The sequence below is a fragment of the Ursus americanus genome, chromosome 2, assembly GCF_024610735.1.
Source record: "Ursus americanus isolate L20-20 chromosome 2, mUrsAme1.1.p, whole genome shotgun sequence".
NCBI classification, from domain to species: Eukaryota; Metazoa; Chordata; class Mammalia; order Carnivora; family Ursidae; genus Ursus; species Ursus americanus.
This window is the reverse complement of record NC_142128.1, coordinates 45,207,931-45,230,665: the sequence shown is the minus strand read 5'-3', so window position 1 is coordinate 45,230,665 and position 22,735 is coordinate 45,207,931. Positions and strand designations below refer to the sequence as shown.

Genomic DNA, 22,735 nt, shown 5'->3' with positions numbered 1-22,735 from the left:
AGTAAGATATAAAGAGATAATACAGCCTTGAGAGCTGGACAGCCCTGAGTTTAAATACTAAGGTTTATTGGCCATGTGACCTTGGGCAAGCTACTTAAACTTCTCTGACTCTTAATTTCCACATCTCTAAAAGTGGGATAATGCCTGGGGTCATTATTAGTATTGTATGAGGGAACCCACATAAAGCTGTTAAGTGCCTAACATATGATAGAAACTAAAAAATATATATATTTTTTCTTAACACGTCGTTGCTATGGCTTCGAGTAAGGTATGCATTGGTCTGCACTTCTTTGCATTTTGCTTTTGAACATGTTTTCCTTTTTTCCTTTTTTCTTTAAATTACTTTTAACTGTTCAGCTTACATGTACGCCTTGTGGGTACACACCTAGAGTTATCTTCTGAACATGATTGAGGTCCGTGTGGTGGGGGTTCAAGGTCAGAGGACAGGGGAGATATTAGAGGTCAGTCTGTGTATATCTCTATATGCATTCTTAGACTAAACATCAGGATATCTCCTTAGTTCATTGCTTCCTTCCTCCTGGTCTTTCTTAGCACACCTGATCAGCGTTGACACAAGGATTGTAATTCCTTCCCTTGCTGCTTTGGTGTTGTTCACCGCCTCTGCTCCAGCTACCCGTTATGCTTTTTCCTTTTTGCCTTGAAGAGAATACATTTTTTTACAAGCTATTGGGCTCGGCAGTGATCCTCATCAATAGATTATCCGAGAACTAGGCCATGAAAAGGTCTCCTTGTTCTTCGAAGTGAGTCTGGGCTCGGGAGCAGGGAGTGCAGAGCATTTTATTTCATCTCCCCAGCTGGACCATCTTAACAATATGATGGCAAAGATGCAGGTTTTTAACCTTCTCTTGTTGGGTTTTCTTCTACATCTTTTTGGGGGAGGTAAGGGCACATAAAAATTAAAAGTGTTGATAATATTGCAATGAAATCACCTATTCATTCAGGCCAGTGATCAGCTTTCATTACCACCATCCAGGGTCTACATTCTCCCTCTTGAAAAGTAGACTTTTGGATGGAGGGTTTTGAGGTGGGCTGAGACTGCATTTTTATTATTTGTGTTTTTATGAGATCTGGAGATCTGTGTTGGGTGTGGCGTGGGGTTGGGAGGAGAAAAGGACATACGTTGAAAGAGGCATAACTTTGTTCCTTATTACACTGTGTGCTGGGTAAGAATCCCTCCTCCCGCAGGGGTATCACATTCGGAGCTCCAGCTGACATCTTTGTGTACGGTGAACAAGTATTCTTAGTCTCTGGACCACAACTACAGAATTCATACTTTCATGAAGATATTTTATATTTCAGAGCATTGCATAAGAATCGTCTCATCTTATTGGGAAGTATTTCCTAGTATGGCTGAAGTGGGAGGCTAGGTTTGCTTGTGACCTTAATTCCCACCACCAGCCTGACAGGGCATTTTTATACAGCGGTCTGTGGAATGTATAGGAAACAGTACCAGTGCTGTGATCCTTAATATTGACTAGGATCAACCTAAGACTGAAGCTTGTCTTGAGAGAGAGCTAAAAGAAAGTGGCCTTTTTGTTGCCAGTTTAAAACAATACTGACATTTCAAGAGCAAAAGGACTCTAGGAGAAGACATTCTGCAGACGTGCACCCTGTTGTGGGAGACTTAGACCTTCAGACTTTCATGCTCTCGGTCCTGTGTTCTAGCAGGTGAGTTACAGGCTTTTAAAATCATGAAGTGACTAATTAAGCTTTGTTTTCAGGAGGTAGATTTGTTTCTGGATTGTTTCTCCTGTAGAAAAGTTATTCTAAACATGTCTAGGAATGGTCCAGATTATAAAAGACAGAGTTATCAAAACAGAGCTTTTTATTGCATAACGTTGGTGTTTAAGTTAGTTTTTAAGATTGAATTAGCTTTTTCTTTTTTAAAATAGCAAATGATCAGTAAGCCAAGATAATCTACTTACTGTCACCGAATCTGGAACCCAGGGAACTAACTGAAAGAATTGAATCAGCAACAGACGTGGAGGTGGTGACATGTGTATGTTAATGTCAGAGCCAGATGCCAGTGATTTTAGCTTAGCTTTGCAGTAATATTGAACACTTTTCGTCTTAATGTTTTTGTGAATACAATCGAGAAACTTTGTCACTGTTAAGATTGGTCAGAAATTCTTGTTTACTTGATTCAGTTATTTTCTTGGAGAAGAAAGTCCTTGAAAGGTCTTTGAAAGTTAGTGTGTAATGAATTTTGTGATTCGGTCACACTCCTTTATAGCAGGCTTTTATCTCTGTCTCCATAGGACATAGTTTCTGGGCCAGAAGCCCGCTTTCTCAAGTACTTGCCTTAACCTCTGGAATGTGTATGCTAAAGATAAATTAATGCACTGAGCCTGCTCTGAGTTTGCAGATAGGGCATGGGGAGTGATTCATATGACAAAGATGGCATCTTATTCCTGAAATGTAGTATGGCTAATGGATTGGCTTATTGCAAACAGTTTTAGTATCGCATCTGAGAGGTTGGGTATTTGCTCTTGTCCTCTGATGATGCTGTTTAATGATGTCTTTCGAAGTTCTAATGCGAAGCAGCCATGCTTCCCTCTCATGTCCTTTTGTTGTTGTTGTTCTTGGTTTTTCTTAGCCACCTGGCTATCTGTAGGCTTTACCTCTGGCGGTAGCCAGGAGGCTGTATTCCTCTGGTGTACTGTAAGCCTTGCCACATTATCAGACATGTTTCTAACATTATTTAGGACCCAGTGTTAGACTGTCTCCTCTCACCTAGTGCAGGTGGGAGGGCACTTCTTGGTGTCTCTAGCCTTTCTGTTTTATTGTCTTATTGTCAGCTGTGTCTTTGGAGCGTCACACTTCCGTGTCCTTTCCAGTGATGAAAGCACAGTTTGAAATGTGAGTAAAAACTGGTAATGAGGGCTGGATTCTGATGTAAATCATTTCATTGTGGAAACACAGTGGAGTTTCCTTAGAAATGACTTTTCTTTAGAATCATCTAAATTGAGGTAAATGGGCTTAAATATGGTCATAAAAAGTTCCTTAGCTGTATTGCTGCAGACAGCACTTAAGAGTTAGAGTGCATTCCCAACATACTCTGAAATACCATTACTAGAATTAAAGCCAATAAACTGTAAACACAGGGCATTTGGTATTACCAACTGGGAGAGAAGGCATTCATCCCAAGGAGGAATGAAGTTCCTTGTTCATAGTATAGTTAATGCAGGAATTCCTTGTTTTCTTCATCATCTGTGAGGATTGCTTTGAAGTTCTCATCGTGGCTATCCAGTGAACCTTCCAGAGGGAGAAGAACTGAAAGAGTGGGAGGCTTATATTTTGGGCACCTGGGTATATTGCTTTACCGTAGTTCTTAGAGCGTGAATGTGCTCAAGAGACACTGACAGAGCTCTTTGATTCTTTAAAAGGTCAGTCAGAGCAGGGAAGCAGATTTTATAGACTTGCAACTATGGCCTCGATTGCGTACGGTGTTTGAAGGATTGTTGCCGAGTGGTGAAGCCCAGGCTTCTCTAGGAAGTGCAGTCTGGAAGCAAAAATGAGAAACTACAAAAATAATATACATCCCTACCATGTCCAGACAGGCTCTTTGCAAAAATGTTGTCTCTAATTTTCTAAACCAGCTCCTGCAGGGTAATGGTATTGTCCCATTTTATGGAAGGCGAAGCAGACCGAAGTGGTAGCATCAGAATTCAAACCCAGGTCTGACTGGCACCAAGAATCCTTTTTTATTATAGCATGTGCTGTCTTTAGAAACGTGGGCTCTTCAGTGCCAGCTGATGAAAGAAATGAGCTGAAAGGAAGAGTTCAGTACTTCTTATAAAAGCATATGTAAAGTATAAAAGGTCTGTCCACGTGACAGTATGAATAAAGCCATTTCTGAATTATATAAACATGGGTCTCAGGTTGTGATTAATTGGTAGGCCAATGAGTTTTTTAAGGAAATAACTTTAATGGATGTTAACTACACTGAAGGAGATAACTGGATCCTTTTTTGATCCTTGAAGAGGGAGAAAATGGCATTGTGCCTTCACATCAGAGGTAACTCCACAGAACACTGTTCTGACTCTCAGAGCCCTTCCTCAGTCTGCCTCTTTCTGTATCTCTGAAGCATTTGAAACGTGGACGGTCCCCACCTTCTTGAAACCTTTTTATCTCTTGACTTCCAAGACCTTTGACACTCATTATTCCTTCTGCTCTCCTGCGCATTTTTTGGTCTCCCTCTTATTTCTTTTGCTAAGGGTGGGTGTTCCCCAAGATTCTTTCCTTGGACTCTCTCACCTTTCTTAGTTTCTTACATTTTTGTTTCTTCAGTGAGGTATAACTTATAAAGGGGTTGATTTTGAAGCTTCTCTGTACAGTAGTTCCCAAGTCCGTATCCCTGACCCTAATTTCTCAAATTGCAGACCTACCTTTGTTTTCCACTACCTTACTGACATGTCAACTTGGATTTTAAACATAATCAGAGTCAAATTCATCTCTTCTCCCACACATGCCAGCTTCTCATTTTTGACATTGATTTCCCCTGGGCACCCAGACTCAAACTTGTCTTTTTGAGTTTTGGGGCTTCGTAACTACGGGTGAACCAGGTACTGTCAGCTCTGCCTGGGCAGTGTCCTCACACCCATTCCGTTCTCCTTTCCTCTGCCAGCAGCCTCAGACAGGCGCTCCGTGCTTTTTACCTCCGTGACTGTGGAAGCTTTTAAACTTGTTTCTCCTTCCTTTTCTGTCCGCTTCAGTCTCATCTTACTATCCTTGACAAAGTGATTTTCTCATCCTTGTCCTCCTGGTCTTTCTCGGCTTTACCCACGGAAAGCCTATCCTCCCTTCAAAGCCGAGTTTATCTTTTTTTTCTTAAATGATACTGATACTTGCGCCCCTTATATCATAGCTGTATACTCATTTTTGCTAATTGATGACTGGCTACAGAAGGGGTTAGGACTGCCTTGTCTGTACTTGTAGCTCCTGTGTTGCCTTGTAGGTTGTTGCATTACTAGCTTGCCTGTGTGTGGATGGGCCACTGGGTGGTGCCAGAGGCCTGGAATTCGGGTAAACAAGGGTCGCTGGAGTGCTGCACAGTTAGGTTGCCCTGTGCTGTCAGATCTTCTGCACGACATGAATAGAAAGTAATTTTCCTGATCCAGAAACACTTATAGTTTCTTGCTGCTCTGTCCAGTACCAGAGGAGGTAGTGTAGTGTGTTCCCCTCCTCTTAGTACTTAGTAGAGAGTGGCCCAGAACTAAAGGCCTCCCCCCCCCGCCCCAGACATGTCGTATACAGTATGAGTTCCAGTTTCCTTGGGGTTATCCTTTGATTTTCAGCGCCTGGGGTTCTCTGATTAATAAACACCAAACTGTTGGAGTGTGGCTAGCGGCGGGAGTCAGGAAAGTTGGCTGAAGACGTGTTTATTGTGAAGTACAGAAAAGGTGAGGAGAATGAATTTAAAATGAGCCATTTCAGCTTGAAAACCACAATTGGGGATGGGGAAAGTAGGACCAGTCAGTTCCAGATGGACCACAGAGCCCAGGGCAGGAAGGCCAATTTGTCCTGTGGATGGAGATGGGCTCTGAACAGCTGTCCTGTTACGGGTGTGTTGGGATGTCTGTCCTTCTAAGAGGAGCCAGACACCGCGTGACTCTCAGATATCTGTTCTACTAATAATGGAAGTATTTTCTCCTACCATTTCTCAGTTTCAGAGGAGATTCTAAAACTTTGTCTACTTTAAATATGGGTCTTGATGTAGGAGAGCTGGGCACTTGAGTTGCGGAGGGTGGCACGCCAGACCAGCCTGCTGGGCTTATGTAAGTCATGGGGACTCACGGGGTGGGGTGAGCTCGGGTCTTAGTAAGAGGGACCGGGGATGGTGACGTGTGTAGTTGTTGATGCTCCCGTTGGGCCTGAGGTGAAGAAGAATTATCGCACCCGTTTTCCTAGACCCTAGACTTCAAAGGAGTTAAAATGAAATGTAATGTGAGAGAAATTTTAAAAATAAAATCAAAAAGCGTTTAGTATACAAATCAACAATACAACCACAGAACTATTCTGAACTACTTTAAGCTCCTGGTCCTTTTAGTTGTCACCAAGACAGTGGGGTTGGAGTCTTTTTATAAGTTTAAGGTCCACCTTGGCCTTTCATGGTGTTACTGGTAAATCACAGTGGCTTCAGTCGAAGCCAAACTCCTCCTGTACTTTCTTTTTTAAACAAGAAGTGATGTTTTGCTCTCATTTACTGTGGCATATGACTGCTTTAGCTAACTTCTGTTAATAGTCACAGCGTTGAGGACTTAGTATTTTTAATTACATTCTGATTATTATTATTTTTTAAGTAGGCTCCACACCTTGCATGGAGCCCAGCACAGGGCTTGAACTGCGATCCTGAAATCAAGAGCTGAGCGCAGACTGAGAGTTGGATGCTCCACCAGCTGGGCCACCCAGGCACCCCGGCCCCAAGAATTTAATATTTTTAATTTTAGTTCTTGGGCTTTGTCCGTCATTTAACGCTTTGCCTGACTTCTTCCTCCCACATCCCTTCTCTTATTCCCGTTTTATCGGCCACATTTCTTGAGGTATCATTTACGTACATGTAAAATTTGCACCTTTTCTCGGTGACTCATTCTGTGGATTCTGGTAAACACATAGTCACAGGACACCACCACGGTCGAGGCATAGAACGTTTCCATCACTTCCAGAAGGCTTCTCATGCCTGTTTGTGGTCAGTTCTCTTCTCCCACCCCCAGCCACCACTGTTCTGCGTGGCTGGCTGTCCCTATAGTTTTTTTTTTTTTTTTTTAAAGCATGTCCCATGAATGGAATCATATGATGTAGCTGTCGGAGTCTTGCTTCTTTGACTTAGCTTGACATATTTGCCATCCATCCACATTGCTGTGTGTGTCAGTAAGTCATTCCTTTTTATTGCTCAGTAGTAGTCCGTCGTGTGGATGGACCACAACTTATGTATTAACGATAACCTGGCTGAAGAACATTTGATTGTTCCCAGTTTTTGGTGAATCTAAATAAAGCCACTAAAGAAAACATTCACCTGTAGGTTTCTGGGTGAACATATATTTTCATTTTTCTTGAGTGCGTACCTTAGTGGGATTCCTGTGTTTGATTTTATAAAAAACTGCCAAACTGTTTTCCAAAGTGACTGCCATTTTGCATTTCTACCGGCAGCGTGTGGGACTTTAGTTGCTCCCTTCCTTGTTAGCACTTGATAAAGGAAGCTTTCGTTATTATTATTTTAATAAATTTTAGCCGTTCTAATAGGTATATAGAGGTTTATTGTAGTTTTAATTTGTATTTCCCTAATGACTGATAACATTGAGCATCTTTTTAGGCGATTGTTCTTTAGCTGTGAGAGGTAGATTTTGGCTGCTGCCCTCCATGAAATCTGCCTCCTGCAGATATTTCTTCTAGTCCATAGCTTGTCTTTTCATTTTCTTAGTAGTGTCTCTTGAAGAATAAATTTTTATTTTGATATGTCCAGTTACTTAATTTTTTCTTTCACAGTTTATGGGTTTTTTTTGTTTTTTGTTTTTGAGTCCTTGTCTCAAGAAATATTTGTCTAACCTGTGTCACAAGCGTTATCTTCTTTGTTTTCTTCTGGAAGTTATATTGTTTGAGCTTTTTCATTTAGGTCTATGATCCATTTTGAGTTAGTTTTTGTATATTATATAGCTTATGAATCAAGTTTTTTTGTGTTCTTTTTTTTTCTTGCCTTTTTCTTGTCTTTTTTTTTTTTTTCTTTGCATTTGATGTCCTGTTCTGGTGTATGTGGTGTATTGAACAAGAGATGTTTGGTACCTCTTCCACAAAGTACTTTAATACACTGTATTAACTGCCCCTTTGCTTGGTTTTCAGTTAATAATTTGTCATATATTTGGTTAAAAATTTAAAGCCTTTTTATTAACACAAGAGAAATCTAGGTCACTGGAATTTCTTGGGTAGAAATTAAAATGACACCTGGTTCTTTTTTCCCCATCCCCCAATAGTTTACTCTTTAACCTTCAGTTTGGCAGGGGTTATGGTTATTTTTAGAGTGTAGGCAGTAGAGCTAATCTAATTAAACTCCCCCAGCTACCTGGGACAGTGAGCTCATCAGCTCTTCCAGGCTCAGATTGGTTTGCTCTGGACTGGATTTTACATGGAAATCGATCAAGGTAAAAGCAGTGGATTTGTTGGGAATGTAGTGCATTAAAGAATGGAGAAGGTAATTTATGTTCGGGTCAAGTGTGGTCCCTAACTTCTGATTGTAAAATAAGGTTATATTCTTTGGTGATGAAAGATACTGGAGTGGCTTCTGTACTTGGGACCAAGGGCCGTCATGGCATCTTGCCTGTTTTAATTTGGATACTTTAATTCCGGCCCCAGAGTTGAGATGGTTTTTAATTTCTTCATTCTGATAGAAATGTATACGATAAGACTAACAGGTCATTTCCAAAGTGATTGTATATTATTGTCATCATTTCTTGGATTTTTAAAAAAGCGGTCCTCCAGAGGGAGAAAGTGTGCACCCCAAGGGGTATTGAAGATGGTCCAGTGATGTATAGAAAAAGAACGTTGGAATTTGTTTTTTTCTAGAAAAATTAAACATAGTGTTTCATGTGACTTGATTAGATGCGTGATGTACTGCGCACGTGTCGAGGATTCATGGTAAAACCTGTCACTGGTAGGAGTGCATGATCAGTCTTGAGACCACTGTTCCAGATCATCCTGCTGCAGAACTTTTACCATATAATTCTACCTACCGCTACCATCTCTGGAATCACTAATACTATTTTACAAAAAAAAGAAAATGAAGTCTAGAGAAGGTTAAGTTGCTCATCCATGGTCAGAAAGGATGCTAATGACTTAGCTGATACTACAACCCTGGACTAATTTTCAATCTAGAACAAATTTTGCTAAACTCTGTGGCCCCTAAAATGTGACCTTTAGAAGCTGTCTGCCTACCAACTCAGTGATTAAACAGAGTTGGCATGAGCATTCACATGGTTGTCCCTGTTTCTGAATTTAGCAATACATTCTGTCAACTTTCTTTCTCAAAAAGAGCTCTTTTTGTAAGAGCCTTAAACCATTTTCCCCAAAGACAAGCCCTGCAACCTCTCAGGATAGGTTGAACCATTTGCATTTCCCGCCTCTGAGGGCTAAGAGCTCTGGCTCCTCCCAGTCACGGGGGTGGGAGAGCAAATGGGTTTTCTAGTGCCTTCTGTGTCTGTAGCTCAGGCGGTCTGAGCTTCTGTAGGAATTGATGCAATTCAGTTTTGAGAAAGGGTCTGTGGAGCCACTTTCTTCTTTGGAAGGTGATCATGGTGGGGTGGACAAGTATGGTATGGTTGAGAGTTTTGCTTCTGGAGGTGAGAAAACATCAGATCTCTTCTCTGTTGACCAGAGCGTGTGCTTATGACCTGAGCTTTTAATCTTACAAAGCAGTGCACTTGTTTTCCCCACCTTGCAGGACTTTTGCGGTTAATGTAATTAACTTAAACCCTAGGTGGGGAAGAAGATATGCCGAGATGCTCAAGAGTATAAACAGGGACTACCAACAGGAAAAAGCCAGTGCCGTGTGAAGAATGCCATGCAAAAACACCTCCTCGGAGTAGGAGGAGGAAAACAGGCTGCTCTGCAAACTGCTCTTCACTGGTGTTTTTGATGTGGCTTCACAAATCTGTGCTTTGTTGGCGTTGTCTCCCAGCACCCTTCCAGGTCCTTCCTCGGACTCAGCCTCGGTCCTGCCCGTGCATTTTTTCTACCCCACCACCACCCCTGCCCCGCTTCGGCCTATGGAGCAAGCTTTGGGCAGCTGTCTCTTGGCCAGGGACGGTTTTTGAAGCAACTTGGATTTCTGTAGAGGAGAGTAGGGGGTCAGGATAAGGATGGGGCTGCTTCTGGGATAATTGTTAGGGGAATGAAAGGGCTGTTGAAAGATTAGAAGCCAGTGTGCCTGGGTACGAGGACTGGAGTCATAATCATACTTTGTCTTTGACCAGTGCCTTTTGTCCAGGCACTGAAAGGGCTTAACAAAATTCTGGTCTGAATAATATTATTCTTTGCTCTTTGGAATTTGCTCGAGGTGGGAGTGAGGCCCTGTAAAAATAATGAATGTGTTACAGTGGTATGAAAGGAAAAAAGCTAGGTATCCTGATTCCCAGATAGGGCTTTGCCAAACAGACAAATCTGGTGAAAGTTGGTGGAATTAGGTGAAATAACATTTGCCACTTTTGAAATGGACTGAGATGGTTTAATGGAAATGTGGCCCTTTTCTTCCCAGCTGTGGACTTGGAGGCTTAGTTGCAAGAGGAAAAAAGACACCTTATAGGTTCTTTCTTGGGAGGAGAGTGCTCCTGAATTCTAATTTGGCTCTGCTTCTTATAATCCTTAGTATCGGTGCCTGTAAGTTCGAAACTTGGCATCTGTGTGAACATACAGCCCAAGCTGTCACCCCCATAGCATGGTCTTTTCTGTCTCTGTTGATTTGTGTGTAAGGTGATATTCAGAGTCTAACCCACCTCTTCGTGTTACGAAGATGTGTCTTTCATAGAATTTATGGATGACACATATGACTAAATTTACAACAGAAGATTCTCGTCTAGAGGGCAAGGCTGAAGCTGGCTTTTTGTGTTAGGGCTCTCTGCTTGTAGTACCTGTCACTGGGTATATGCTGCTGGTGCAGGTTTGATCTCAGTTCCTTCTTTCCCGTCTCAGAAATCACTGCCAGCTAGTCAGGTAAAGAGATGGCAGTTGACTTCCCAAAGATATGTTCCTTCATGAAATTTAGACATGGGGGAGGGGGATCCGGTATGATTTCAGCAGCTGACAAGCTCTGTTGAGCACACGCTCAAAACTTTTTTTTTTTTTTTTTAAGTAGTCTCTACACCCATCATGAGGCTCGAACTTCCAACTCTGAGAGCAAGAGTCGCATGCTTCACTGACTAAGACAAGCACCCCTCAAAAAATCATTTTTATGAAAATGACAAAGGCTGTGCATGGTTAAATGTCCCGTCACTTTTATCTTCTCTCCCAGATTATTTCCTAATTGTTTCATTTTCTTCCTCTCCTAAATGCAGGCTGGCCACAGTAAGCATCATTCAAGATGTCCAGCAAAGGGAGCAGCGCGGATGGCAAAACAGACTTAGCCAATGGTAAGGGGCCACCTGAGGTTCTCCTCCTCCCCCAAAGAACGTAGAAACCTGGATTTTAGTGGAGGGAAGGAAATCTTTCCTAAGAGTGGATCCTTCCTGTGTTGTTTTGTGTGTAGGAAACTACACAGGAGACACCCTGGACTGTCTGGTGCTTTTGTTCCTTCAACTTCTGTTTCCAGAAGATCAATAATAGAGGTGTGCCATTGGGAGGAGTTCAAGTAGTTTGGAATTCTAAAAGGTTGTAAGAGTGGACGAGACCTAGGAGAAAAAGATGAGTTGGTGGTGGAAACAAGGGAGCTGTGGGAAGGTAAGGTTCCCCAGTTGTGATGAGAGGTCTCTTTCTATGGCAGGTCCTAGTTCGGTAGAGACAGCAGACGAGAGATGAAGTTACAGCCTAAACCGACTAGAGTGAGGGCTGGCCTGTGTGCTTTGTAGGTGTGAACTCACTGGGTACAGGGCACGTTCGAAGGTAGAAAATCAAGGTTTCGATAATGGATGATTCGATTAATGCTTCGACCCTCAGCCAGCTTCTAAACAAGAGAAATGTCCTTCAAATGGATATAATTAGGCAGCACAGCATTCAGCATTCTTCAGTGTGTTGCAGGTCAGGATTATAGGCTCAATTCTAGTTGATGAGATTGGTAGAGCAGTGAAGTTGAGTAAGGGAAAGTGAGATTTTTAATATGCTGTTTTATTGACCCTGTGCTTTCGTCTTACCAGTGCTGTTCATTCATCTTCTGTAAAAGAAAATGGTTTTCACTGGGAAAGAGTTTTCACTGGGCTTAGTTGAGAGACTCAGGGTTCTAGCGTGGTTTGAGGTATATAATTGATTTGGAATTTGGCCAGCAGCTAGATCCGGGATTGGCAGACTATGGCCCACAGGCCAGATCCAGCCTGCCACTGTTTCTGTAAAGTTTATTGGAACACGGTCATGCCCCACTCATTCACATGGTGCTTATGGCCGCTTTTGTGCTCAACAGTGGAGTTGAGTACTTGTGACAGAGATCCATGTGGCCTCTGAAGGCCCTTTATAGAAAATATTTGCTGACCTCTGGCTCTTGGTCATTGACTGTTAGGGTCCCCTTGCTGAGGTTGTGATTTACTCTGGCCCTTATGTTAATATGGTAGAGCCCCCAAGTTGTCTTGATTGGTTAATCATAATTTTAACAAAAAATGCTAGGGGTTTTGGTGTTTTAGTTTTCCTTCTCCACAGAAGTGAATGTGTGGTGTTTTATCCTTCCTCACCACTCCCAGTTTCAAAGCCAGTCGTGTTTGAGAAGCCACAACTACTAATCTGTCTCAGCATACACAGCAGTCTCAGCACGCGTAGTTCCTAGGAGCAAATTGCTGCACTTTTCCCCTTTTTCTTCCAGTTCCTACACCCGTTGTTTTCATGCTGGGATCTTAGTCGAGGTGCTTTCTGAAAAGAGCTGTTTACAAGTCTCCCCACCTTCTGTCACCATTTGAACCAAAGTGCTTGTATTGTTCATCTGTTTTCTGTGGTGGGTTTTGCCTGAGAGTTTGTCGTGCAGGGGTCCCATTGCTGCAGAGATCTTTGGAAATTACTGCTCTACCCAGGTGACTAAGCTGTCAGGCGCTACTTGGAATCCTTTCAACGTCCTTGTGGGGTTGGATAGCTCCTGCCACCGTCACACATAGCTGGTCTGCTGTTCCTAACAGCCTTTCCTTCTGGCCAGGTAAAGTTTGTAATCATCAGGAAGGGAGGCTGTGAACAGTGTTTAAAGTTCTCATTCCTGCCTTCCTTCCTACATACGTTGGCTTCAGTGTGGAAGCTGTGGTCGTATGGCTCCAGCACATGGCGGGAGTGCCTCCTGAAATGTGATTTGGCTGCCGTTAGATGGGAGAATGCGGGGTCTAATTGACGGGGTTAGATTGCTCAGAGTGACCAGTTCTATAACCACCAACGTGGCAGACCGAGGGTATGGTGAACTTTCCTTCTAATGTACCAGTCTCCTGGCCCTGCTTTTTATCACTTTTGTGTATGCTTCCTGATAAAACTCTACCTCAATAAAGAGCTCCTATAACTAATAGTAGTATTAGCATGACCAAATGAATGGGAGTCAGAATACATTTATTAGAGAAAAGTGGGCAAGAACCCATTCTAATGACCATAATCCCCACGTGTCCCTTCTACTTCCTCTGGATTGTTCGTGGATTTTAGGACCTCAAGGGAAGAAATCAGGATTTAGGAGGGGGGGGAGTGGTGCTTTCTTGAAGTAGAAAATAGTTCAACTCCACACCCATTGTCAGAATGATTTTAATCTGTTATTTTCTGCTTTTCTGTAAGAAGATGTCTCTACCAGCTCTTGCTGGGGACGGCTATACTTTTTTCTTATGTTCGGTTTCATTACCTGCTGTGGCTAATGGTGTGCGTCCAGCAGAACAGAGCTCAGGGAGGTTGTATCAGATGTTCTTAGACACAGCCCGTCCATGCTTTGCAAGAGTGAGAGAATTTGTCCGACTCTTAGGCTGTCCTGCAGTTCTTCACTTGTGTTCAAGTACCTTTATTTGCCTGTGGCTTTGGTCTTAATCTTTTCAGTTTCTTATCCTTTACAAGATTCCCCCTCAGAAGGTAGTCTTTGTAAGCATTTGAACAAAGATGCTTTAACCGAAGTTGGTGTCTGGATCTTTTGGTGGGATGATTTCTTGGACTAAGAAGGGGCATCCTTCTGATCACTGTCCCATTTCCTTATTTTCCCCCTCACGTACCTGTTCGTCACTAACATGCAGGAAGCCTGTCTAGCAGTCCAGAGGAGATGTCTGGCGCTGAGGAGGGCAGGGAGACATCCTCAGGCATTGAAGTGGAGGCCTCGGACCTGAGCTTGAGCTTGACTGGGGATGATGGCGGCCCCAACCGCACCAGCACAGGAAGTCGGGGTACAGACACAGAGAGCTCAGGTGAAGACAAGGACTCTGACAGCATGGAGGACACTGGCCATTACTCCATCAACGACGAAAACCAGGTCCATGACCGCTCAGAGGAAGAAGAGGAAGAAGAGGAGGAGGAAGAAGAGCATCCTCGGCGCCGTGTCCAGCGGAAGCGGGCCAACCGTGACCAGGACTCGTCAGATGATGAGCGGGCCCTGGAGGACTGGGTGTCTTCAGAGACATCCGCCCTACCCCGCCCTCGCTGGCAAGCCCTTCCTGCTCTTCGGGAGCGGGAGCTGGGTTCCAGTGCCCGCTTTGTGTATGAGGCTTGTGGAGCCAGAGTCTTTGTGCAGCGCTTCCGCCTGCAGCATGGGCTCGAGGGCCATACTGGTTGTGTCAACACCCTGCACTTTAACCAGCGCGGCACCTGGTTGGCCAGTGGCAGCGATGACCTGAAGGTGGTGGTTTGGGACTGGGTGCGGCGGCAGCCAGTACTGGACTTTGAGAGCGGCCACAAAAGCAATGTCTTCCAGGTGAGGCAAGGGGGCAGAACAGTGGTTGAGAAAGTCAGGCAGGAGTTAGACAAGCCTGAGATGCCTGGCGTGGGAGCTGACAGCGAGTTGTGGTAGGAATTGGGCGTCAGGACTCAGTCCTGCTGTGGCTTCCATGATGCCCTAGAGGAATTACGTGCACTGAAGGGCCCATGGCAGCCTTTTGTCTGCCCTAAGCTCAGAGGCAGTTGGAAGCCTCACTTTGGTGGGGTACTTGGAAGTCCTCAGGAAGGTAGTAAATGTGCCCTGGGGGAAGGCACACAGTGTCAGAGCGGAGGCTCTGGAGCCAGACTGAGCTCAGTTCCTGGCCCTACCCCTTACTAGCTTTGTGATCTTGGGCACATTCTTTAATCTCTGTCTTCAGTTTATTTATCTGTAGTGTAGAGCTAAGAACACAGAGGACCATGAGAGTTAGACAACAATGGAAGTTAAGCAGTTCAGAACCATGCCTGGTGCTTAATAAATCATGTGATGAGTGTTCGTTAGCATTGTTATTCTCTGTTTACTCACCGGCCCTATCCATCATGGTGGTAGTAGCACTCATTTCCTAGGCGTGATCTCTTCCCCAACATCCCCTCTGGTTTCCTTTGTCTTTGTAGCAAATTTCTGTTTGCTTCCTGAATCAAGATAGGTTTTCCTCCTTTTTTCCTTACGTTTCTCCCCTAGTAGGCGTAGTCCTAGTTCACTCGAGCACTGACCTGTACCAGGTCAGCCTTACAGAGTCATCTGAAATGCTCTCTTGCATCAGAAGCTCCCTCTTTAACTCTTGAAAGAGATTGTACTTGAGCCAGTGGTAGAAGACGAGGAGAGCTAAGTTTCCAGCTGTTGTTCAACCAAAGGGATGGGTTGGGTTTGTTACTACAGTTTTCCCCTCTCAAATTCACCTCCTCAGTTTCTTTTGTATGTCCCTTTTTTCATTAACATCCCAGGCCAAGTTCCTTCCTAACAGTGGTGATTCTACCCTGGCCATGTGTGCCCGTGATGGGCAGGTGCGGGTAGCAGAGCTGTCTGCCACACAGTGTTGCAAGAATACGAAGCGTGTGGCCCAGCACAAGGGAGCGTCCCACAAGGTCAGTAAGTAAGCTCTTGCCGCCACGGTTGTGCGGTCTAACTCCTCAACCGAGGATCTCAGCCAGGGCCTTCCCGGATCTCTGCCCATTGTGTCTCCTTCGGCATGGTCACCTGCCTCACCTTTTTCGTCCTAAAGTTTGTAGATAGAAAGGAGAAAAAGCAGCCACCCTAAACTTCCTGCAAGTGAAGTACTTGAAAGCTTTCTAGATCTTGCACGTGCAGCATTCAGTTGATGATACCTAACCCCTAAGCTGACCGGCGGTTGGTTTGGAAATCCTTGAGGTCTCCTGCGCCTTCCAAACCTCTTAAATTTACTTTGATTGTATCTAGAACACCTTAACAGCTCCAAGGTCCTAGTGGTCGGCTCCTCATGTGCGAGAGCTCCAACTTCTCTCAGGTCTCAGAGCACAGACAAGCACTATTTATGGAAGCCCTATTTAGGACTGGGAATATAGAACAGACGGTCATGGGGCAGCCAGTGAGGAGCTGAGAGCCGCCTGTCTCAGAGCGGTCGTGCTGTAGAAGGAGGGTGGCCCTCTGACAAACCCTAAGCTGATCTGTAGGTGGGTCTGGAGTATCCTTCTCTAGCCCACGTGGCTCAGAAAATATGGAAGTTACCTATTTGTTTGATTCTTAAGCCTACCTTCAACCCATTAGTAAACTAATTTTTACAACTAGGGTGTAGGAAGTGAAACTTGGGCACCATTTCTCTCCCCACCTGAGAGTTTAATTGATTTTGTTTGAGAATGAACCTTAATGGTGATGTTTTTCTTTGGTATCACTATTCAGATCCCTTAGGGACTTAGTTGTCCTTTTGACTTGTATAGAATAAACAAGCTGTGACAAATTCATGTAGAACAAGAGAGAATGGGTTTATTCCTTTCCTGGGGTTTTACAACAAAAAGCTAGACATGTCTCTTGCTGAGACATTTAAAATGCTATCCTTCCTAAAGATAAAGGAATGAACTAGATGGCTTCTAATTCTATAGAAACCTTTGTCTTTTTGTCCCTCAGTTGGCCCTGGAACCGGACTCTCCCTGTACGTTCCTTTCTGCAGGTGAAGATGCAGTTGTCTTCACCATTGACCTCAGACAAGACCGGCCAGCTTCGTAAGTATAGCAGTGATGTTTTTACAGAGCTGGACCTCTTGGCCTTGAAAATACCCAGCCTGTCCTAGGTAATGCCCACCTCTCTGGTCAATCCAGAGGGTCCCTCTGTGTCTGTGCTAAGAAGCAGATTGAGGCTCTGGGCACTTCCTCCCTTCTTTGTTGTTTGTCTGCTTCCCGGCAGTACAGTCCTGTTCAGTCTGCCTTCATTTCTAAAACAAGATTCAGTGATCTTCCGTGTGGGCTGTAATCACTTGTTGATCTCCTCCCCATCCACTTGGGTGCCACTCAGCTCACCCGCAGGAAGCACATTACTCTACGGAGCAGCTTAGAGATATGGTCCTATGTAGTTTTCAGTTCAATTATGTATAGAAACATGTAAACAAAGGGTAAATCTTGCATAAAACTGTTAGTAGCTGTAATAGAGTTCTGTCCTATCACAGTTCCTTTTTACATGGATTTGAGGTTCATGGATAAATCACATCCCTCATCAGCTATGTGATGTCATAGAAAGAACAGAGCATCTTATTTGAATCTGGACAGGCCTGGGTCAGATTGCAGCTCAGGCACTACTGTCTAACCATTCTGAACCTCTCTAGCCTTACTTTGGGCATAACCGAGCAGTATTTCTCTCTCTCGTCTGCGTGAGTGTTGTTGAGAATGTCCTTGATGCCCCAGCATAGTGTCTGGCACCACGTTTGGAACTGATTATGCTATAGCTACTAATTATTTTAGTTTTTAAAAATTTTAATTGTTCCTATAATAAGCAAATACACCTTGTTTAAAAAATTCTAATAAAGTATATGGGCAAAATGTAAATGCTCCCTAATGCACACCTCCCTGCCCCCACTTTTCTAACTATTGGTAGCCACTGTTAAAAATTTTGGAATACCTTTCCAATCCTGTTTGTATACGTTATGTATCTTAAGATATACACTTTCCCCCATAAATGGGATTAAATATATGTATATATAAACATACAGACATTGTAGGCTTCTGCAGTTTGCTTTCTTCATGTTGAAAGTGTTTTGGAGATCTTTCTACATCAGACCATAAAGATCTTTCTACTTAACCATGCATGGTACATTACAGCATTGGTGTAACACAGTTTATTTAATTGCTACCTTGTTAATGAATGATCTAGATTATTTATGGTCTCGTTAGTCTTAAAAATTTTGACAAGTCTTGTATGTCATTAACAACATTAAGTAAGGGATGTCATTGACTTCCATAGCGTACAAGTAGAAGATAAGCTAATTTAGGGAATATAATCTCAGGGTCGGTTATTATTAGACTTTTATTTTTCCTTCTTTATTTTTCTTTCTTTTTTAAGATTGTATTTATTTATGGGGGGGGTAGCGAGCGCACAAGTGGAGGGAGCAGCAGGCAGAGGCAGAGGGAGAAGCAGACTCCCCACTGAGCAGGGAGCCCAGTGTGGGGCTCGATCTCAGGACCCTGGGATCATGACCTGAGCAGAAGAGGATGCTTGACGTAACCACTGAGCCACCCAGGTGCCCCTTGTTGTTTTCATTTTGGAGTTCCAGAGGGGAGGGGAAGCACAGAGATGAGACAAATGGGCTAAGTTTGTTTGGTCTGCTCTGGTCGAGAGTTTTGAAGCAGAGTGGGAGCTTATCCTGAGTGCCAGGTCATAGGAAAATCACCGTTAGATCACAAGGAGTTGGGGACAAATGGGCAAAACAGATGACTTGGGCAGATGATTGGATTTGGAATGAAACGACATGAGCAGTGGCTCTGGATGCAAGTCCTGATGGATGGGATAGACATTCAAAGAGGGAACACAGGAGAAACTTGAAGGAGAAGGAGGCCCAGAGTCTAGATTTGGGGGAATAAGAGACTGTGAATTTTCAAAAATTTTTTGCTTTAGGGGTTGAAGAAGTAGAAAGCTTGACTGAGGTGGGGGACTGAATGTAAGGTCATGGCTGGAGAATCCAAGCTGCCCTTACGTGTTAAGCTGGTGCGTGAACTTCCGCTTACATCAGAGGCGTTTTCGTGTGAAGCTGGCATCATGGGAACTTTTCTCTTGTGTATTTATGATGGCTCTGTCTCTGGAAGCTGGTAAGATTGGCTGACATCTTAGGAAAAGAGTGGGATTTGGGGCTGTGGGTGGGATATCCCTTTAGCCAGCGGAAGCCAGTTTGAAATATTCTTCAGAGGACTTCTTTGGCCTGATCTGTAGTTATTTTTCACTTTTTGTTGGAACATACCTGCTTACTAAAAAAACTGCAAATTTTAAGGCAAAATTTGGTAAGTTTGTTTCTTATGCTTTCATGTGCTCCATCCTTCTGATGTGAAAAAAAATTTTTTTCCCCTACTGCCATGATTAATCATTTTTATAGCACCTCTGCCAGTTCCCCAGAGAGCCCAGGGTACTCTGCATTTATCCATTGGGAGAGAGACTTTTTCATTTCAGATGAATAAATTGAGGCATTAGAACGATTGAGCTCGTTGTCAGGATTACAGGATGGTGGAGCCCTGTTTCATAATCTGTCCTTTTGGTTTCTTCCTTTTGCTTCCACATGGTCAACTTTATGTTTGTCTGACTCTCTCCTTCTGAAAATCCACATTGCTTAGAAAATGAGATGATCTTGTGAAACAGAGCAGTGTCTGCTTTTCCCCGTCTAAAACTCGATTAGAGCTGCTCTTCTCCATTGCTAGTTTTGTTCCTTAAACTCGTTTTGGATGTGTTTTCTCCCTTGTGTTTTTGAGGGTTGTGTATGTGTGTGTTTTCTCTAATGGCATTCGTTTTTAATGATCTTCATGCACTGTTTCTTTTTTAAAGATTTTATTTATTATTTATTTGAGAGAGAGTAGGAGCACACAAGTGGGGGGTTAGGAGGGGCAGAGTGAGAGGGACAAGCAGGCTCCCTGCTCAGCGGGGAGCCCAATGCAGTCTCGATCCCAGGACCCTGGGATCATGACCTGAGCTGAAGGCAGACGCTTCACCGACTGAGACTCCTAGGCGCCCCATGTACTGTTTCAGTGAAAAGCTTACAGAGATTTTAAAATCAAGTAAAATCTCTCCACTTTGCTTAGAGCAGTTCTAGGCTGGAGGGACTTTGACCATGCGGAGAGGATGCTAAAATCATTTCTTTACAAAGAAACTCGTTGTCATGGTTATATTTCTTTCAGTTTCCATAACAACAGAATGAGCAAAACCTTAGAATTAAAAAGGAAAGCTAGAACCCAGCCCTTTCCTTCCCTGTAAATTTCCTAATCGCTATGATATCATATTTGAATGGCTGGACACTTAGATTTGGGATGAGTATTCATCGTGCTGCCCTTACGCTGGGACAGATATGGCTGTTTAGCCAGAATCTTCTGGCTAAAACTCTAAAATTTTATAGAGTTTTCCTCAGGACCCCAGTGCCCTCCTAAGGATCGCCCTTTTTTGTGGTACAACCAGAGGAGGTGATTTCCAGCTTTAGAAACAACTGTCTTCATAAGAATATCCTCTCCTAACTTGCTTCAGATAAAGGAAGAATGCTGCTTTCCTTTGGACCGTCCCTGTGCTAGAGCCGCGGCTTGTCGTTTTTCAGTGTGCATTTTTAGAGCAGGGTTGTAAGTCACACTTTTGTGGAATCTGGGAGGTAGATTCTTTTTTTTTTTTTCTTTAAAGATTTTATTTAGAGGGAGTGGGCACAAGCAGGGGAGAGGGGCACAGGGAGATGGAGAAGCAGTCTCCCCACTGAGCAGGGAGCCCGACTCAGGGCTTGATCTAAAGACCCTGAGATCATGACCCCAGCTGAAGGCAGACACTTAACTGACTGAGCCACCCAGGCGCCCCTGGGAGGTAGATTCTAACCTTAAGGTCTTTTCTGGCCACTGTTTTTATGATTCATCCTCCTTTTGCTCCCTGCTCGCAGATGATAGGGAGGATGTATTTATATAGGATGGGAAGGTGTGGGTGGTGTCATCTGTTTAATGATAGGCCATCATCATGTTGGACTCCAGCTAAACTGACACTACCTGAGGAGCAATGCTTTTATGAACCTTTAATTTACACGTCCTGAGGAACACCAGAAAATGATTTCACTACGCGTTTGTTTTTCCCTCCTCAGGGTAGCATTTATTAAATATACTTGGAGTTGATTTTTGTCTTTTTCTTGTTCCAGTGTTCAGACCAAACAAAACCACTTTTTTCTTTCTTCTCAGTGAGAATCTGGTCTTACTGGCTGTGTGTGCATTACTGTCTGTGCTCTCTCTTGCCATGACCGTTTGGGTCTTTTAGAGAGTGTAACTTTTACACTTTTCTACTCTTAAAGGAAACTGGTGGTGACAAAAGAGAAGGAGAAGAAAGTGGGGCTGTATACGATCTATGTGAATCCTGCCAATACCCACCAGTTCGCGGTGGGTGGACGAGACCAGTTTGTCAGGTGAGTCTGGCTCTTTTGTGTCTTTGAGAGTTTGAGACTGCTGCACTGGGATCCTTTGTGGAACCGTGTGAATGGCCTTGGAATATCCATTAACCACCATCTTGAATTTTTTACTGTCTTCCAAAGCTGCTACTGAGGCATTCTGTTCCCTGATGTAACAATCCCTGAGGGATAGCTTAACATATATAGAGATTGTCAAGTTTTTTTCTTTTTTTTTTTAAGATTTTATTTATTTGAGAGAGGGTGAGAGAGAGCATGAGGCAGGGGAGGGGGCAGAGAGGGAAGCAGACTTCCTGCTGAGCAAGGAGCCCGACACTGGGCTCACTCCTAGGACCCTAGGATCATGACCTGAGCCGAAGGCAGATGCCTTCGTGACTGAGCCACCCAGACACCTGAGACTGTCATGTGTTAAAGAAGTTGATGAATTGACCCAGGTCCCCACATAGCAGCTGATAAATCCAGGTTTACTAGTAATTAATGAATTAGTAAATATTTCCCATTATTTTTCATATATAAATTAACGTGTACTAGAAGCTTTGAATGCTGGTTTCAGATACAGAAATGATTTGAGTGGGGGTACTCAGTGTGAACTCTGGGTTTTTGACTCCCACTGTCAGGAACTGGTTTTCTTTCTCTGTAGTGATATCATTGTTACTGTTAATGTTTGTTTTAACACTGGCTGTTAAGGCATATCCTAAGGAAAACAAGAGTTCAGAGGTTCAATCCCCATGTGTACCACTTAGTTTCCTTCTGGCCCTTAGTCACAAACTATATCCCATCCCTACCAAGTAGGCCTATTTGAGCTCTGTTTTGTGGTTATACCACCCCCCTTTGCTGAGGGATCATCAGTTTGGAAAGGAGGAGGGAGAGGAGCACTAGAAAAAGGAAGGACTTTTTGCTTTCCTGATGGGGGGTGAAAAGCATTATCTTCCTTTTAAAATAAGAGCACATTTTTATAACTGTATTCTGAAATTAATTTCACTGATAAGTATCATGGGGATAGGGTAAGTTTTTTAGAAATACATGAGAGATGACCTTCCCTTGTTCAAGAATCCTGCCACAAGAGAATTAGACAACTTTGTGCCTCTCTTTTTCCTGTTTCCTTTGCTTTCCAAATTCCTATCCTTTATTCACCAATAGCAAATATGTAGTAGTAGTTTTTTGTTTTTGTTTTTAAATAAGAAGCTGTTGATTAAAAAGGGTTGTTGTCATCAGGTGCTGCCTCTTTCAAATAGAGCGTTTACTGAATTTCCTAGTTTGGATTTCCTGCTTAGAGCTCTGGATTGCTTGAAGAGTCTGTATCCGTAGATAATTCACCCACTAGGTCCTTGATGTTTGGAGGATACTAGAGCAATTGGCTTTATCTGCCAAGAACTGCAGTTGATAATGCCTTAATCCAAAGCTGATATGTTGCCAGGGTTAGACTAAGGCTGGAAATCAGTTTTAACATTTAAACAAATCAGTTTAACATTTAACATTTAGAAATCAGTTTCTAACATTTAGAGAATACTTAGATTTTTCTGTCTCTTACCAGCTCTTTATCCTCTGTCCCTTTGTATATTGCAAATTTTCAGCCGATGTAAGCGATT

At 43.3% G+C, this 22,735-nt stretch overlaps 1 protein-coding gene across 7 annotated transcripts in view; it reads left to right on the top strand.

Moving 5' to 3' along the window:
* DCAF8 (DDB1 and CUL4 associated factor 8) overlaps nucleotides 1-22,735 on the top strand; it is a 40,234-nt gene that overhangs the window by 2,144 nt on the left and 15,355 nt on the right. For all 7 annotated transcript variants that reach the window (XM_045783959.2, XM_045783963.2, XM_045783962.2 and 4 more), the window contains 5 exons: nucleotides 11,061-11,135; nucleotides 13,887-14,557; nucleotides 15,505-15,645; nucleotides 16,661-16,755; nucleotides 21,036-21,146. In XM_045783959.2, coding sequence (XP_045639915.1) covers nucleotides 11,087-11,135; nucleotides 13,887-14,557; nucleotides 15,505-15,645; nucleotides 16,661-16,755; nucleotides 21,036-21,146 — 1,067 coding nt within the window. In that variant the 5' untranslated portion in view covers nucleotides 11,061-11,086. The remainder of the gene's footprint in view (nucleotides 1-11,060; nucleotides 11,136-13,886; nucleotides 14,558-15,504; nucleotides 15,646-16,660; nucleotides 16,756-21,035; nucleotides 21,147-22,735) is intronic.